Below are 17,203 nucleotides of genomic sequence, written 5' to 3'. Positions count from 1 at the left end.
CCACCCACAATCCGTCAACCATGTGGGTCACAAATAATGTCAGTGGGTCGCCAGATTTTTCCAGACATTGGAAAATTTTATCCACAGTTTTCAGAGCTTGTCGATGAAGATCCACAAACTTTAATTTTGAACATTAAATGCATAGTCCCAGTGCTAGCTTCCATGCATTCTGACCTTCAATTTGTAATGGTAAGGGAAAAGGGGGGGGAGGGGCATCTGGTCGGGTATGGCTCAGTCCATATGAAGCTTCTTGGTCATGTGTCTAAAAAGTTTGTGGACTGCTTGTATATTCCATTTCCCTGTTTGAGTATTATATATATGGTTTATGTTTTCTGATATAATTATTATGTTTTCAATTTTTGAATAACTTTTTAGTTTTAAATTGACTTTTTTTTTCTCCTACAAAAGCCAAGCCAAGCAGATAGTAGAGGCATGGAATCCATGACGGAGGTAGACTCGGCCATCTTGGATAATCAACTCGAGAGACTGCAAGGAGAGCTGGCGGAATGTGAGAAGTACAACCGAGACTTACGGCATCAGCTTCAAGCGTCCCAGACCGAACTGGAAGAGTGCAAAAGCCTCGCCGTGGAAAACGAAGCCAGGATGAGTTCCGAGTTGGAGGAGTCGCAGAGGCGGAATCAAGAACTCGTCTACAGGAGCGACCAGGCCGTTGCCGAGATGGAGACTGCTCAGAGAGAGAGAGAGAAGGCTTTGCAGGAAGTGGATTCCATGAGCAGAGAACACCAGAGGATTACGAACGAGTTAGGGGAGCGGGTGGAGACGCTGAAGCTGCAGCTGACGAGCGAATCCACGATGAGACAGAAGCATGAAGACGAACAGAGGGGGGAGAGCCTGGATCATCAGAAACGGATCGGCGAGCTGGAGGTCAAACTCAAGGGCAGTGAGATGGAGATGCAGCATCTGAGGGAGGTGGAGGCCAGATTGAGAATGAGTCTGAGAGATGCCGAAACCAAAAATCAAAGCTTGGAGGAAAGGGCCGAGAGATTGACCGCGACGATGGACGGCAATCTGACGTCCCGGGCCGATCAACTCTCGCAGGAGTTCCAGTCTGTTAGTCTATTGAGATCGCTCTTCATACGATTATCGACCGTCCAAAGCGAGGACAAAGAACTGAACAATATGAAGACAGAATTTTATTCCAAACTGGAGAACTTACTCGGAGTGGATCCCGCCGGGGAGAGGGAAAACAGTGAACCGGACGTGAACAAGTTGGATGGTGCCCTCAGTCGTTTAGAAGAGGGCATCTCGGCTTCCCAACAGGAGATAAAAGAGGTCAAAGTTGGACTAGAAGAGGCACAGGGGTCAAAGGTTACGCCTGTAGAGAGGAGAGATGCGGTCGGAGAGGTGATAGCATTAGAGGAACACAGAAGACAGGTGAACAATTTGACGAAGGAACTAGAAGAGTGGAAACTCACAGCCGAACAGAGGAGGAACCTCGTCTTGGATCGAGATCTCAGACTGAAAGAAAAGACCAATCAGGTGAACCAAGCTGCCTCGGAAACGAAGGCCAGGAAGGATTCGGTGGTGGCCATTCTCGAGTCGTGTGACCAGATGCTCCAAAATATGCCGGAATTGTCGTCAGAATCCGACTTGCCAAAGTATTACTTGCCACACAATCGAAAGGGTAGCCTGCCCATTGCGGACGTCCTGAAGAGCCTGCCGGGCTTCCTGAGGGCCCTGGAAGGTAAGTTCAGTGACCTCCAGTACGAGAAGGAGAATCTGAAAGAGAAGACGGAGAGACAAGCAGAGGAGATGGGAGATTTGCAGAAGCGGTTGGAGGATGAGATACTGGCAAGGGAGAGTTTAAATAAAGAAACAGACACATTCCAGCACAAAATGGATGAGGTTGTCTCATCTCAGACGGAGAGAGACGAAAGGATCGAAAAATTGGAGGCAGAATTGACTGAAGCCAGAGCAGAGATCGTGAAGAAAGAAACCGAAGCCAATCAGATTAAGGTTTCCGATGACCAATTAAAGAACGATCTACTTCTCCAGGTGGAAAAGTTCAAGCGCCTGGCGGAAGAAGTCAAAGAGAAATCCAAGGAAGTTAAAGTGAAGTGCAATGCTTTAGAGGAAGAGAACAGTGTTTTGAAAACGGCCGAAGCGGAAGCGAAGGATGAAAGGGAGTCCTTGATATCCCAGAATTCAATATTGGAAGAGAGAATTCTCCGTCTGGAAGAGGAATTAGTCGCCGAATCTGCAAAAGTGACGGTACTGGAGAAGAGTGTGGACGATAAGAATGTCGCCAGCGATCAGGAGAAGGCGAGCATCGAGCAAACTCACGAGAGGACCATCACAGAGGTGATACAAGAACATGAAAATAAAGTGGAGTTCATGACAGAACAGTTTAAATTACTTAAAAACGAGCTGGAGACGGTTACCTTCGAAAAGGAAGAATTGATCAGAAATTCGGAAACTCTCAGGAAGGAAAGTCTGGAGGTGCAGACCGGTGCGGACACCGCGGAGAGGGAGAGGACAGAGTTGGAAGAAAAATACGACAAGTTGATGAAAGACCACCGGATCATTCAGGGGAACTGCGATGCGATCACGTCACAGAACGAGACTCTGAAATCGGAGTACGAGAGTCTGTTAGACATCTCGGAGAAGGACAAGGAACTATTGTCGGAGAGAGAAGAAACCATCGCATCGCTGGATGCGGCTCTGGACTGCGCCCGAGAGACATCGGTAGACTACTCCCAAAAGATCGAGAAACAGAAGGAACAATTGGCGGAGAAACAAGAGGAGATAGAACTGCTGCAGGAGAGATTGAAAAGTTCGCAAGAAGAATGTCAGAACTCGAAGATGGTCATGGAGAGAGAGGTGTCTGCGATAGAATTCCAACGGAGCTCAGAGGCCATGCAATATCAAGAAAAACTGGAGGTAATGTCGTTGTCTCATGTTTGTTTTAATCTTTTCCAAACAGATATTCTGCAAGATACAGTATCTTTTGGGAATGTTTTGTTCATGTGTTTCCTTATCTGAGAGCTTGTTTAGTCCATTTGAAAGGTAAACATCAACTATTACTGGTGAAAGATAGTGATTCCTCCAATTTTGATAAAAAATATGAAAAACAAATAAAAACAATAACGATAAAAACAATAAAACAAAAAACAATAAAAAATATGTCACAGACTGACAGAAAATCAAATTACAGTAATTAAGTTAATGATATTCAACTGGCTGGTCCGAACTTGCTAGACATTGCTACATTTGTATATAAGCAATTAAAGCCAACAATTTCAGCAAGCTACAACATGCTTAGAAGTTGTTTTTTCAGTGCTTTAGCTGGGTTAGGTGATTTTTTTCTTGTGCTGTGCAATGTATCCATCCCATAACAGTGTGGGACACCAGCTTGACAAGAGTAAAGCAAAAGCCCCCATTTCTTCAACTTACCAATTTGCTATTTTAATGTGTAGAATTCTATCATGTTTTTTTTTTTAAATATTCTCATTTGAATCAAATTCATTAATTGCTTGCTCATTAGCCTTGTGAATGAAAAAACTCTGATTACCTGTCTAAAGCGTGATCTTATTTTGAGTACATTTATTTATTTCGGAAATTTTGGAAAAAAACACATTACCATTTCAGAGTTTTGAAGAGCTAACATCCGAACTCTCACACTGGAAAGAGAGATGTGAAGAACTTGAGGAGAACCTAGCAACTAAGACGAACGATTTCTCGGATATCAAAGCCAGTAAAGAGATTATTGAAGAGGAAAACAAAAATAAGGTGCGTGTGTGTGCGTGTGTGTTTGTGACAATTGCTTGTAAACACCGTACCTCAAAAAGTTCATTACGGATTAACTTATGTGGGTAACTATGTGGATCTGGCTTACTGTGTACAAGTTTTTTTTTCTGTGAAGGTTAAAGTCTGACAACTTTGTGAACACGATAAGTCAAAAAGTACATGTTTGTTGAACTTCATACTTGGTATGTAGATCCAGCTTGGTAAGTACAAGAACCCTTTGGAAATTGGTGGAGGTCAAAGGTCATTTGCAACAACATAAGTCAAAGTCTGTAAAACCATGTAAACATGGTGACTCAAAAACATTTGACCTTTTTTTACTCCATTTTTTTATTTTATTGTAATGAGCTGAAAGCTTATGTTCCTTCAAAAAATAATTCTTCTTCCATCAAGTTTACTTTATAATATATATTGCTTCAGTGAAATTTGCAATTGCTTCGCCACTGTATGGTTGTTATTTTCTAACATTAACTTGGCAAGGATCCACACATTCCACTTTAACAGTGGGCTCTCTTTAATCTTTCACCCTCCTCAGCTCATGTGTGTTTAGTTTGGACATTGTTCTTGTCAAACAATGTTTAGGATTTTTTTTACCTCTGTATAGCGACAGACATTATTATTTACTGATTGTAAGACTTGTTGAAAGTCTGTATTTAGCAGTAATACCTAAAACTTGTTGCTGTTGAGTGATATGTCATATCTAGTTTATAGTAAAAAAAAAATTGCAAGCATTATAAAAATATTTTTCTTTTGAAAACCACAGCTGTTTTTTTTTTTACCTCACTTCAACATGAGATTATCTTTTGTTTACACTGAGTTATTCCTCAATTTTCCACCCCTTGTTTTCATCATTTTTATGTTTGTAGTTGAAATTGAAAGAAGCCATCTGCATGAAACAGAAAGATGAGATACAAGTTCTTGAAACCAGTCTGTTACAGGTATTTTGCTCATCTTCCTTTTCTATTTTTTAATATCTTCCCCGAACTAGTATTTGCAGGACGAAGAATTGACAGGGTTGCTGGGTTATGCAATACGTAATAATAATAATAAAAAACAGTTCTGATGTAGCGCAACTTACAATAAAGTCTCGGCGCGCTGTACAAAAGAAAGTCAAAGATATGCACACAATATACAATAAGAGTAAACATAACGATTAGAACAATGAAAACAGGTGTGTCATTAAAACAGTTTTGAACATCTCCACAGACACGACATTCTTTATTGTTATGAAATAGTGATACCATCTCTTTGATGTTACCGAAACACTCCATCGAGATACCTTACAGTACTCTACCTTCTTGAGATTATGATAAGTTAAAGCAGTATGATGTTAAAATTTTGGAGTATCCAAAAATTTTAAAAGATTGAGGGGGATGTTATGAAATAGTGATACCATCTCTTTGATGTTACCGAAACACTCCATCAAGATACCTTACAGTACTCTACCTTCTTGAGATTATGATAAGTTAAAGCAGTATGATGTTAAAATTTTGGAGTATCTAAAAATTTTAAAAGATTAAGGGGGATGTTATGAAATAGTGATACCATCTCTTTGATGTTACCGAAACACTCCATCGAGACACCTTACAGGCCTCTTATGTATTTATCTAGGTCATGGATTCAGTTTTCCCACGAGAAGTTTTTAACTATCTTATTGAATCTTGGTACAGGGCCTTTTCCCAAAATAGATTCCATTATGTCTGTGGAACATTCGAGAAGGTTCTCTCACGTGGTATGGAAGTTTCCATAGAAAGGGGATGGACTTCCAAACTCCCAACCAATCAGGGCAGATCAGTGCCAGCGCACTTATTTTTATATCGTTAAGTTAATACAGGATGGTCAGGTTATTGGCTGCCTACTGATTGTGCGCAGAGGGATTTTATAGAAGTAAGGTATAAAAGGCAGCATGCTACCGAAAGTTTATCACTCCGTCAGAAATTTATCACTCCGTGACCAGTTCGTCGCTTCGTCATTGCTTCGTTACCATTTCATCACTCCTTTTAATTGACGGAGTCAAGTCAAGTCAAATCATTGTAATTTAGTTTTATTTGTAAAGAGAATCGACAGAGAAGAAATTATACCGAATCAATAATCAAATCCGATCTTGTCAAATTTTTTTTCTGTGAACTCATTGTTTTCTTCCGTTCGAGACATCTCCTGAAGAAGCATAAATACGGCATAAAGATAACCCCAGTACCTTTCTATCGCGAGTCCCGATATAGTTTTACTATCGGAGGAGCCGGGCTCGTCACAATATTACATTATGTTGAGTGGGAGTTTATTCCAAAGGAGGGTTGAGGAGTACTGGAAAGATCGCTCGCCGTAAGATTTAGTGGACACAGGGTGCATAGAGAGCAATGATACGGTGCTAGAGCGCAGACGGCGAGTTGGGGTATAACTTTGAACAAGTTCACCCAAGTAGTGTGGCGCAATACCATGAATATATTTAAAGGTTAACAGGGGTACCTTGTAATCAATAAACAGTTTGACAGGTAGCCAATGAAGGTCATGAAGTATGGGGGTGATGTTTTGTGTTTTCTCCACTGTTCATTCCCCTTCCCTACATGTCAGGGTTGTTGTTTCATATTTCATATTTTTATCACGTTTGGGGGGACTCATCAAAATAATCCCAGCATGCCAGTCAGCATCGAGATAGTATTATAATACAAAATGCTGACTATTTACAAAGGCAAGCTTTAATGCGACACTCAATTTACATCTAAGGACATAGGATCACGATACCCTATTATTAATATTAAAAAAATAAAAAATAAAATTGAAAAAGAGACAGAGTGAATAGCCAATGGCGTTGTTTCTGCTATTACTCCAATGAAAAAATAGGCATGAAATGTGGTTTATTATTTTTATTGCATGGAACACTGCAGAGTGTTGAGACCTATAAATACAATAACCTAAGCTGTCACTTGTGAGATTTATTAGTTTATATCATATTATATGTATGTATTATATACATATGTACAGGGTTATAGCCACGCCGGCCGGCGGCGGCCGGTGGTAACCGCCACTCACGCCTGCCGGCCGGCATTGGAAGTGAATAAACAGTCCACCGGCCGGCACAAAAAAATAGTAAAATGCTTGTGAAATACAACAAAAGTAACAAATTTATCTTTCCCTTGCCGTAAAACATGATAATAACGTCACGTTTTTCTGTTATTTACCAATTGTAAATCTGAAAAGTAGCAAAAATCACCCTTAAGCGGGCCCCTGGATCTCCGGCCGTGAGATGCGAGAGCTTCGCTCGCTACGCTAGCTACGCTTCGCAAAATTATTTAACCAGCACTCACAATCTCCTAGCTATAACCCTGCATATGTATATGTATGATAACTGTCAAGGTACGATATTGTTATATGGGACACTCTTCACCAAATTTCACTGTGTGTCTCTGCCACCTCTTATAATATTCTTTAGCAGAGTTTTGGTTTGGGTGAGATGGCCTCCACAACAGTTTTAGCTGCCCAGTTTTGCCACTTTTGGAATTCTGTGGCATAATGTTTTTTTTTGGGTGGTAAGGTGCACCCAGCATGTACTTTTGCTGCCTAACTTGTTCACCTTTTATATTTTGTAGCATATTTAATTGGCATATTTTTGGTTTTATGGGAAATCCTTCACCAAACTTTTCCACCTATCTTCGACATTTTTGATACTTTGAAAAGACTTTAGCAGCCGGTGTATGCTTTTTCATTTTTCTGTCGGGAGGAGGGGGGTAGTGTGGAGGGGGCATGCAACACCTGTTTTACTTCCTGAATTGTCCATCTATTGAATCCTTTCTCATTCTGTGATCATATTTCTCTTGTGTGGTACGTCTCTACACCCTTCATTTTACTATCGGTGCCTATCCCTCCAACATTTAATTTTTTTTCTAATTTTGCTCTGATTTTACTTTATATCATTTTTTTGACTTTTCACTTTGTCCAGATATCCAACCAGCTTGAGCAGAGAGCAAAAAATGTCATAGAATTAGAAGTAAGTCCATCCTCTACCCTTCCTATAGCAACAAATACAATTGGGTTTTATCTTGTTGTATGTTCACTTGCATGGGAACACTGTAAGTGTTTTAATACAAACACAGTGACCATGTTGTAATCTATCATGAGAAGTCAGCTAGCAGTATGTCATAGCCAGATCCACCATTGATCGAGTGGTCACAATTCACTGCAGTTTATGGTCTTGTTGAATCATTACAGAATTTGTTCCAGCCACTTCATATTTTGAAATCTAGTGACTGGCGCTACGACTCGTTGATAAAATTGGACCATCGACATTGTCTCTATTCAGAAGAAACTTTAATCTTGCTCGCAACAAAATATATCAATGGCTCTCGACAGAATATACAACTACATATTTTGTGTCATATTTTTATATTTCTTATTTGCTGTTACATAGCGTTTTAGAGCACTTTTGTGGATTTTACGCTTTACAAAATAAATTATTATAGATACGTTAAATACAATACAATTTCTAGCGTTTTTAGGGAAACGAGTCAAAAGTTGCCCGAACATCAAGTGAGGAATAAGATCTTCTCAGAATCGATGCAAAAATGTTATAAGACAAGAACAGATGTAGATATGAATAAATTGTCTGTATTTTCATGAAAAAATTTGTCTCAGAAAGATTAAGTTGTATTTTTCATGTCTTGATTCTGTACGATAAACTTGAAGTCAGACATTCTGCAGTCTGTAGCATTTACTATTAAAGCAAAACAAATTTTGATAATACCTGGAGAGAGGACATATATATGTAAACCTTCTTAATCAAGGTTGCCTTAAAAGAGATCTCCAGACATATTCACATATTAAATATTTTCAACAAATATATTTTAAACAACAATATTTAATGCATGGACATGTCTTGAGTGCTCCTTTGGCAACCTTTGGCAACCTTGATTAAGAGATGAAGTCTTCAATTAATATTGAATTTCATTTATATAAAATTTCTCTTAAATTCATCCATAGATTCAACCTTTACATTGTTTATGATTCCTTCATGATGTTTCTATTTTATTGTTTATTTATTTTAGGATATGGTTAAATCAACTCAGAAGTATGACGCCAGCCAGATTGATCAGCTGAGAGCAAAACTGGAGCAGAAAGAGAAAGATAATGAAGAATTGATGAAACAAATTGTCAAATTTGGAAAGTATGGACTATTATTAAAAATACAACAACCAAAATTACAAACAGAATGTAAACTGGAATAGATAATGAATAATAAAGAGATTTATTTCAGTGGATGTCAAAAGCGTAATTGTAGCCCTATGTTCTACTGAGGTGGGGTGAGGGGGGGGGGGGGTTTGGAAGAGGGGGAGGGGTAAAGGGCAGTCAGAAGCAACTTGGTAAGAATTTGTCGTGGGATCGGGCAACAAGTTAAAAACATGATCCACCCTGGCACCCATAGACCAGTGCAATGGTCGAATGCATAAAATTGGTGGCAGTAGAAAAAGGGAACCCTAGCATCTGGCAGGTCGTGGGCCAAGGTCCTGGTCAGCAAAAGTAAGAAGGTGGATCTTTTTCATCCAAGAAAAATCCAGGTTTTCCCATCTGATATGGTCTTCCAAGCTGATTGTAAAAAAAAAGAAGCCAGTTAAGCTAAATGTGTAAACTTGAATAGCCACTCCATGTGTGGTGTAAGCTGTTAGCATATGCACATAAGACAGAGAAACAAAACTTGCCATCCAGGCTGGGAGATGTTGACATTGGGATGCCTGAAATTGTTGAGAAGGGTGTGAGAAGGGTGAGAGAAGGGTGAGAGAAGGGTGTGAGGCATGACACTTTACCATTCTTCTTATTTATTTTTCATTTTTGTTTAATTTTATCAGGGAAAAGGATGTCATGTGGCAAAGGTTACAAAAAGTTGAGAATCATCGGAAATTAAAGGCTATGGAAAGATGGATTGAAGACAAAGATGTGAGTTCTTTCTCATTTTTCTTTCCGGAAAAAAAAGAAAAGAATGGTTTTATGTGTTTTATCAAAAGGCTACGATTTTCTAGATCAGAGGTCTTAAGTTTCTAAAGAGGATCAAGAAAAAAAGTATGGTCAGATCGAAGGGCCCAATAGAATTAAAAACTCTTACTATACCTACATTGATCAAATCTGCAGTGTAGGCTGGTATGTTTGCTCAAGTCCTTACGGGTCTAGATACCCGGATTTAATACAACGTTTTGAGCTGGATTTGGCCCCCAGGTTGCCTATTTAGAACCCCTGTTCTAAATGCAACTGGAGCTCCATCACTGCTGGTATGTGTCACACGTTGAAAAAAATGAAGGTAAATTTGTGGTTGTGATGAAAGTGAAAGGAATTGTCATAAAACATATAATTTTGTCATTTTTATATTAGTAATGAAATTGTGCTTTCAAAGTTTACTTCTGTTGTTTTTCAATTTTTTTTTTCACATTTTTTTTTCATTTCTTTGCCAGGTAAAACAATGCATGGAATGTGAATGTCAATTCTCTTTGACTGTCAGGAAACATCACTGCAGAATGTGCGGCGGAGTATTTTGCAGTAAATGCACCGAATGTAGCATCCTGACATCCCAAAGCAAGTAAGTCTATCCGCCGAGTCGTTGCTGCATCAGGCGGTCGGGACGAGAGGCAGGGTGGGGTGATTGGTGAATTATCTTGTTGAAAGTTTGCGCCAACTTTGGTAACCACCCGGTGAAACTCTTTTAACAATTACTATTTCTGGATGTATTCTTTCTAACCATAAGAAAATCATTTCCAAGCAAGCGCGTGCAACATTTTTCATCCAGCGACTTGGTCTATAACTTCCCAGTTGCAAGTATTTTAAAGGTTTAAACATTTTAGCTTGCTAAGTAACTGCTTAAAGTTGACAAAAGTAGATTGCTGGGAGGTTCAGATCGCCCAAATTTTTCCCATGCAGATAATTGAGCCTGGTTGACAGCAATTGAATGTCTCAGCTAGGGGAAATGCTTTGAGGCTGAAATTATATAAAATGTTCTCTGAGCATGAATGACCATTTTGTTACTTTCTAGAATATTTTTTGTTGGGAAGGTGAGTCAGAGAGTGTGGGGGGGGGAGGTGGGTGATGGGGGTAGGGGGTTTACCAATAGTTATGACTGTCATATTGTGGTGGAGCTCCCTGAGTGATGTAAAATCTGCCAACATCCAGCAAATGTAAAAGACGTTAATTTTTGTTTTTGTGGAGATGAATATTTGTGTTTATGTTAATAGTGTCTGACATGATCAAACAAGCAGGCACGTCTTCCTCATCATCCTTGCAGAAAGAAGGTTCGAGTCTGTGATAAATGTTTCGTGCTCCATAACCATTCTCTGGAATCGGAGGGCATGGACACGTCGGCGATCATCAACGATTCCATGGAGGAGGAACACCTTCCGACGTTCAGCGATTCAAGGTTAAGTATATCCTCTTCCAGTTCGTTAACCGATCCTCCAACGACTTCGGCGTCAGCAGTCGGGAGCGACGCAGATCAGAACGCCGGCAGGGAAGATTCGTCGCAGGATAACGAAGAAGCCGAGAGGCAGGAGACAGCCGGAGAGGAGGGAGCAACTGATCAAGGAGGGAACGAAAATCAGGGAGAGGCAGCGGAGGTGAAGTGAGTATTTCTTTAAATCGCGTAGTCAGTCACACTTGGGCTGCCGTGAACATTGTAGTCGTTACTTGGTACAATAAATGTGTGCGATCGGATAATCAGACACAATATCAATCATTTAAGATCAGTCGGAAGATTAGATCAAAGGTTCATTGTAAGGCCAGGCTTTAAATTTAAAATAGACTTTGAGATCATACTGAAGATTAGAGTTAAGATTAGATCAGATTTGAAGTTTAGTCGTAATATCAGACTTACGTTAGTACATAGGATGAGACAATATATCAGGCTTGGATCAACACCAGAACAGATTCAGGAATAGACATGGGATCAGACGTAAGGTTATCTCGGACAATGTCACCCATGAGATTAACGTCAGATAAGACTAAGATCGGATGTAGATGTAACCCCAGGTTGATCGCTCCCATCCAGGGGACACTAGCCTTTAGGGAAGCGGGGGTTCTTTGGCTGTAATGGGGTCAACTACCCGCACCAAGATACTCGATTGTCCGTAACCGCACATATCGACCATGCGCCTCGTGACGTATAAGGACCCTACCTTACTACTGCTGTAACTACTGGCTCGTCTGAGTCAACATACAAACAAGCAGAATAATACAAAAGCGTATGTTTAGTTATGCGGTATATATTCATAACTACGACATGAAGAAAGAGAAAAGAAAAATAACAAATGGAGGTTAACAATGGTATTAAACAACAACTGTCACTAGTTGTCAACATAATTAAACAGTAAAAGTACAATCAATCCAATTTCGGGATGGACCACTATATAGCTGGGGGCTGGGGCTCACTCCCTCTCTAGACCCGCTCGGCCGTCTTTCGAGTCCGGGGAACATCATGGCCTGGTGGGGAGGGGACATCTTAAGACCAGGACGTTTAGACACGCCCACCCAAACCAAGGACCTGTTTAGAAATTAAAGAGTAATTTCTAATGATGATGTCTCCGACATCCTAACGACGGCTGAGGGCTGTCAAGTGAGTGGCACAACTTGCATACCAAAATAAACAATACAATAGGCTCAGTGCCAAATAAAATATGGGACAATTCTACAACAAGTACACTCTAATCATTAAGGCTAAATATAAATGAAATATGACTCCAGTAAATAGCATTATAAGTAATAAAGCACACATCTAGCCGACGTGGCAGTCAATGATGGACACCAATGCAGTAAGTCTCAGTCAAGTGCTAATTGCCCTAACCCAATTACTAGCATGTTCCTAACAGACAACTAAATGCATAAATACTAAAATAACATTACACAATATATACCCTATATGATAAGTCTCTCATAAACATAGCATATGTACCAACAAACAGTATAGCAAAACTATTTAGGGTCAACCTCTGACAAGGACTGTCACCAAGGGAGCTATAGGACATACATCAGCTAATATGGGTTTCACAAAAGGGTAAATTCTAATATGCATGTAGCATATAGGCTTAGTGTAACCTATAAAGTGCACAATACAGAAATAATCATAATGGGATAAACAACATTTGCTATATGTCATTACCAATGAACCACATAGTTATACTAAATTACACAACGGATGGTAAAGTATATCAATCGATGGTATGACTTTAATTAACTTAGATATAATACATCTCTGTGTGCTTGGAGCCATCACAGAGTAACTGAACATTACTATTAAACTTAAGAAGCTTACTTCTGAAAAATACAAAGTGGTTCATACCTGTTTAGAAATTAAAGAGTAATTTCTAATGATGATGTCTCCGACATCCTAACGACGGCTGAGGGCTGTCAAGTGAGTGGCACAGATAACTGGTAAACTGGCCTTCTTATAGTGCCAGGGGACAGTACCCTAAAACAATACCACTTCCTGCCCAGCCCAAATAAGGAGATAAATGAACCAGCTGATCGGCCTACTCAGTACCGGAAAACACCAACATTCCTCAAATAACCACTAAGACAACAGGTGTAAACAACTTAGTGACGTAGTCCCAGAGAACAAGTTCATACACAAACAGGTGAACAGAGGGTCACCTGTTTGCAGAAGGTCTCTCTCACTCTGGGGACAGCTTAGCTCACTAATGGGTTATGGTGGTTTTACCCTCTGGTACACTTGGGGGACAAAGCAATGTCATTCCAAGAATACAGATTTAGTCATTACAACTTCCTGCAATGAAGTGACAGGCCATTGAACTCCTAGAGCACCCGAGAATTTGTAGGGGGAACCTATCACAGGGAGGGGGAAATCTAAATTCTAGTACCTCCTAATTTACCAAAAAATTAGGGGTGCTACATAGACATTTAACTTAAGATCGCACCGAAGATTAGACATTAGATGAAATGTCAGATACAATTTAAACCTAGACATAGGATGAGATTTGACGTAAGATAATAATAATAATAAATTACATTTATATAGCGTCAATTACAAAAGATGTAGGGTCTGGGATTAAGACTGAGGATAAGGCCTTTAGAGCACACCACCTCAGATAAGGCTTAAAATTAGAGGTAGGATCAGACTTGATATGAAGATTTAGGATTAGGTTAAAGATCAATTTGTGAGATCAGACTGCAGACACCAGATTAAAATTAAAGATGATACCTAAGAATAGGCTTAAATCAAACATGGCATAGGCATACAGTATTATTTGGAATCCATGGAGCCTTTGGTTTGTTGATTGTATAAAGAGAGAGAGTTTAGCAATCAATGCAACATTGGTGGTTTGATTGCAGGAACCAGACGGAAGTTGCCGATGGTTCCTCCAGTGGACGAGATGGAGACTTTGACATCATCACTGATGAAGATGTGACTGAGATCCGGCAAGAGGAGGATGAGGAGGAGGAGAAGAAGGAGGAGGAGGCCTTGGCCTCAGAGACAAAACCAGAGTATAGCCAGTGAGTGCATGTGGTAGTCACTAGGTAGAATGGAAGTGTGTGATATGACAACATCTATAATTTGGGGTCAATAAATTCCCCTTGTGGAGATATTTGGAGAAGTAAATCAAAATCGCCAATTTATATGTTCATATCTAAAAAAAAGTTTGTATCTATAAAAAATGTTCATATCCAAAAATGAAAAAAATTGTAAAATTTTGGAAATTGGTTGAGAAAGCTTTATGTGCTGGTTCCAACACAACATAACATACTTTGATTTATTTTTCTGTCAACCCTTAATGTTACTTATCAATGCAGCTGGATGAGATTAGGTGTCTGATATGGCAGGGAAGAGGGTGAGGGCAGGGGGAGGGAGGTAGGAGTCTCCCAATGTGCTGATGAAAAGTACAGAGTAGGTTTGCAAAGCGGGACCACCAAACACTAGAATGGAAACATTTTCAAATTCAGTGGGGGGGCAGAAATTTCTCTCCCCTACCCCCTTTCCGGTTCACGTACCACCATCCAGAAATTATACCATGGTAGGTAGCTTGGTTGGAAACTTATCAAAGATCAAAATACTTTGTGTCTTGAATTGTAGAAAATTGAATCGGTCTCAAATGTGAATCGTCAAATTTAAAGAAGGACTTGATCCCGGACACTTGAAAAATCAGGAACAAATTTCAGTTTGAAATTATTCTGTCTCCGTCGTCTCTTTCAGATTTGATTCGGTCACGTCTAACGAAATTCAGTCGGCAGAGAATCAACAGAAGGAAGTGTACCTAGTAGCCGGAACGTCTCATATGGTTCCCGTCGTCATGGACGCAGAGGGCGTCCTACTCTGTTGGGAGTTCACATCCTCGCCCAAGGTATGATTGCAAAAATGCTATTGTTTAATTTCTGTTAATGTTAATTCTTTGTTTGCATTCTCAGCTCTTTTATATCACACGTGAAGTTTTTAGTTGTTCCAGATTTCTAAGTATGTGCAACAGCATTCACGGGTCGTGATATTTTCTATTACTAGTCTTTAATCTTGGCACTCTGCCAACATGTCTTATTGAGCAAACCCCCCCCCCCAACCAAAATGTTAAGTCCTGTTCCTACAGTATAACCATTGTGAAATGGAATATTCCATTTTCCTCCATCATTTGTTTAATGTATCCTTCTTTCTCCCATCATCATGTTTGGTCTTGCCTTATGCATATTTGAAAATTTTGCGAGTTTGTTTTGTATCAAAATTCAGGCCCTAAATTGTATTCTCAAATGGTGTACAGTAAAACAGTGATGATTTGAAACCATTATCCAATCAAATTTTACTTTTAAAGAAGTTGATCTTTATTTTGTGTAAATTTGCTGCACAAATGTCACACACTCATTGAAGATCAGAAGCACTAACAGTACAATGTTTTACATAATGAAATACAAATGTTCTGTGTATAATGAACTATGATCCATTAAAAATTTAGATCCATTAGAAAAATTCAAATTCAGATAAACGTTAAAAAATTGGCTTTTTAGTAACTTGATTTGTCACTATTAAACTCAATAGTCCATACGAAACCATCAGGTTTAGTAAAATTCTTGTTGAAGCTTAAAAATGAGTGACCAATATTTGAATTTCTGGTATACTTCTAGCAATCATGATGACCTTTAAAAGAAATAATTCGGGGGTATTTCACATGTATCACAAATAACCAAGAAATATGCTACAGCTGGACAGGACGATTTGAAAAAAATGGTCATGTTCCCTGGTTACGTAGCATACAAGTTCTTCTGAATTCATAAGTAGCCCTTTTAGCAATGCCATGTCCAGGAATGGCCCTCCCGCATGTCTTATATGCTCAGTGGGAAGACCAGATGACCTCCTATCCTTGGGTCACTGCGGGTTTGAAAAAGGAGGAGGGGGGGAGGAGTAGGGTGTAAAGTGGTTTAAGTGTCAGCCCCACACCCTTTAGGTTCCCAGTCCAACAACCCACCAGAACAGAAGCCAGATTCTGTCGACCAATTAAAAATGGACAGTGTTGTCCAGTGAAGTCTTGAGTGTGTTTGATATTTTAATCTTGTGAAATATGGATTGTTTCTGTGCTTTCAAGAACCTTTCTCCTTTGCCATGGCTGCGTAACAGTGATGTTACATGTGGCAGCTTTCCTTTTGTCACATATTTTGAGAATGATCTAAGAAGCTGAGGTCTTCCATTAACAGGGGCCGTTAAGTGGCGTTCCCAGCGGTAGGAATGTGTGAAGCAATTACATGCCTGCCATGGTTAATCTCTGATTACCAGAGTTATAATAGGTCCCTTCACTTAAAAATCCACCCGAGTCATTGCCAGTGATTTTCCTCACTTGAGTTGAATCGACTCTCCTCTGAAAGCCATCATAATCTTCTTCGAGTCACTTCACTTTCATATTAGCGACTCCAGTCATGATTGGTTTAAAATACAAACCTGCTGAATATTCATGAAGAGACTTGAAACTTGGCTGTTCATCCACGATCGTCACATCGATTGGATAACAATTTATCTCTACTGTTTGCCTTAGGAACCCTGGGGATTCACTCTATAGCTGAATGCAGAAAATAGTTGGGTTTATTTATTTACTTATTTATTGTTTTTTTCTGTTACTCCACAGAGTATCGCGTTCAAAGTTTCATACGCTGAGAGCGTCGGTGACGAATTATTGGAAGAGATTGTTCCCTTACAAAGATTCAATTCACATCAGCAATCTGCCAGTGGAGAACTCTTGACCTACAAGAAGGGGGTTTACGTCTTGCAATTTGATAACACTTTCTCAAGGTGGGTTTTTCATTTTCTTTCATTTTCTGTTTCTGTTTCAGTTATTTTCGAGGTGTCTTTGTTACTTGATATGACCATCACTATCCCTCAAAAGGGGTGAAGAAAGGGGGGAGGGGTGGGTTTGTGGAAGTGAGGGAGGGAGGGCCTTTGCCCCCTATTGACTGCTCACCTATGAATTTGATAGTTTCAAAAAGA

General features: G+C 39.7%; 1 protein-coding gene across 2 annotated transcripts in view; it reads left to right on the top strand.

Annotated features, from left to right (window-relative positions):
• Positions 1-17,203, top strand: part of LOC139966957 (FYVE and coiled-coil domain-containing protein 1-like) — a 28,004-nt gene that overhangs the window by 6,544 nt on the left and 4,257 nt on the right. For both annotated transcript variants that reach the window (XM_071970463.1, XM_071970464.1), the window contains exons 7-17: positions 409-2,901; positions 3,610-3,750; positions 4,632-4,703; positions 7,703-7,750; positions 8,805-8,923; positions 9,603-9,690; positions 10,200-10,324; positions 11,024-11,356; positions 14,080-14,241; positions 14,939-15,086; positions 16,845-17,008. In XM_071970463.1, the coding sequence (XP_071826564.1) occupies positions 409-2,901; positions 3,610-3,750; positions 4,632-4,703; positions 7,703-7,750; positions 8,805-8,923; positions 9,603-9,690; positions 10,200-10,324; positions 11,024-11,356; positions 14,080-14,241; positions 14,939-15,086; positions 16,845-17,008 (3,893 nt within the window). The remainder of the gene's footprint in view (positions 1-408; positions 2,902-3,609; positions 3,751-4,631; positions 4,704-7,702; positions 7,751-8,804; positions 8,924-9,602; positions 9,691-10,199; positions 10,325-11,023; positions 11,357-14,079; positions 14,242-14,938; positions 15,087-16,844; positions 17,009-17,203) is intronic.

This window comes from Apostichopus japonicus, chromosome 4 (genome assembly GCF_037975245.1).
Source record: "Apostichopus japonicus isolate 1M-3 chromosome 4, ASM3797524v1, whole genome shotgun sequence".
NCBI classification, from domain to species: domain Eukaryota; kingdom Metazoa; phylum Echinodermata; class Holothuroidea; order Aspidochirotida; family Stichopodidae; genus Apostichopus; species Apostichopus japonicus.
The sequence above is the reverse complement of the archived record's forward strand: the minus strand, read 5'-3'. Positions and strand labels throughout refer to the sequence as shown.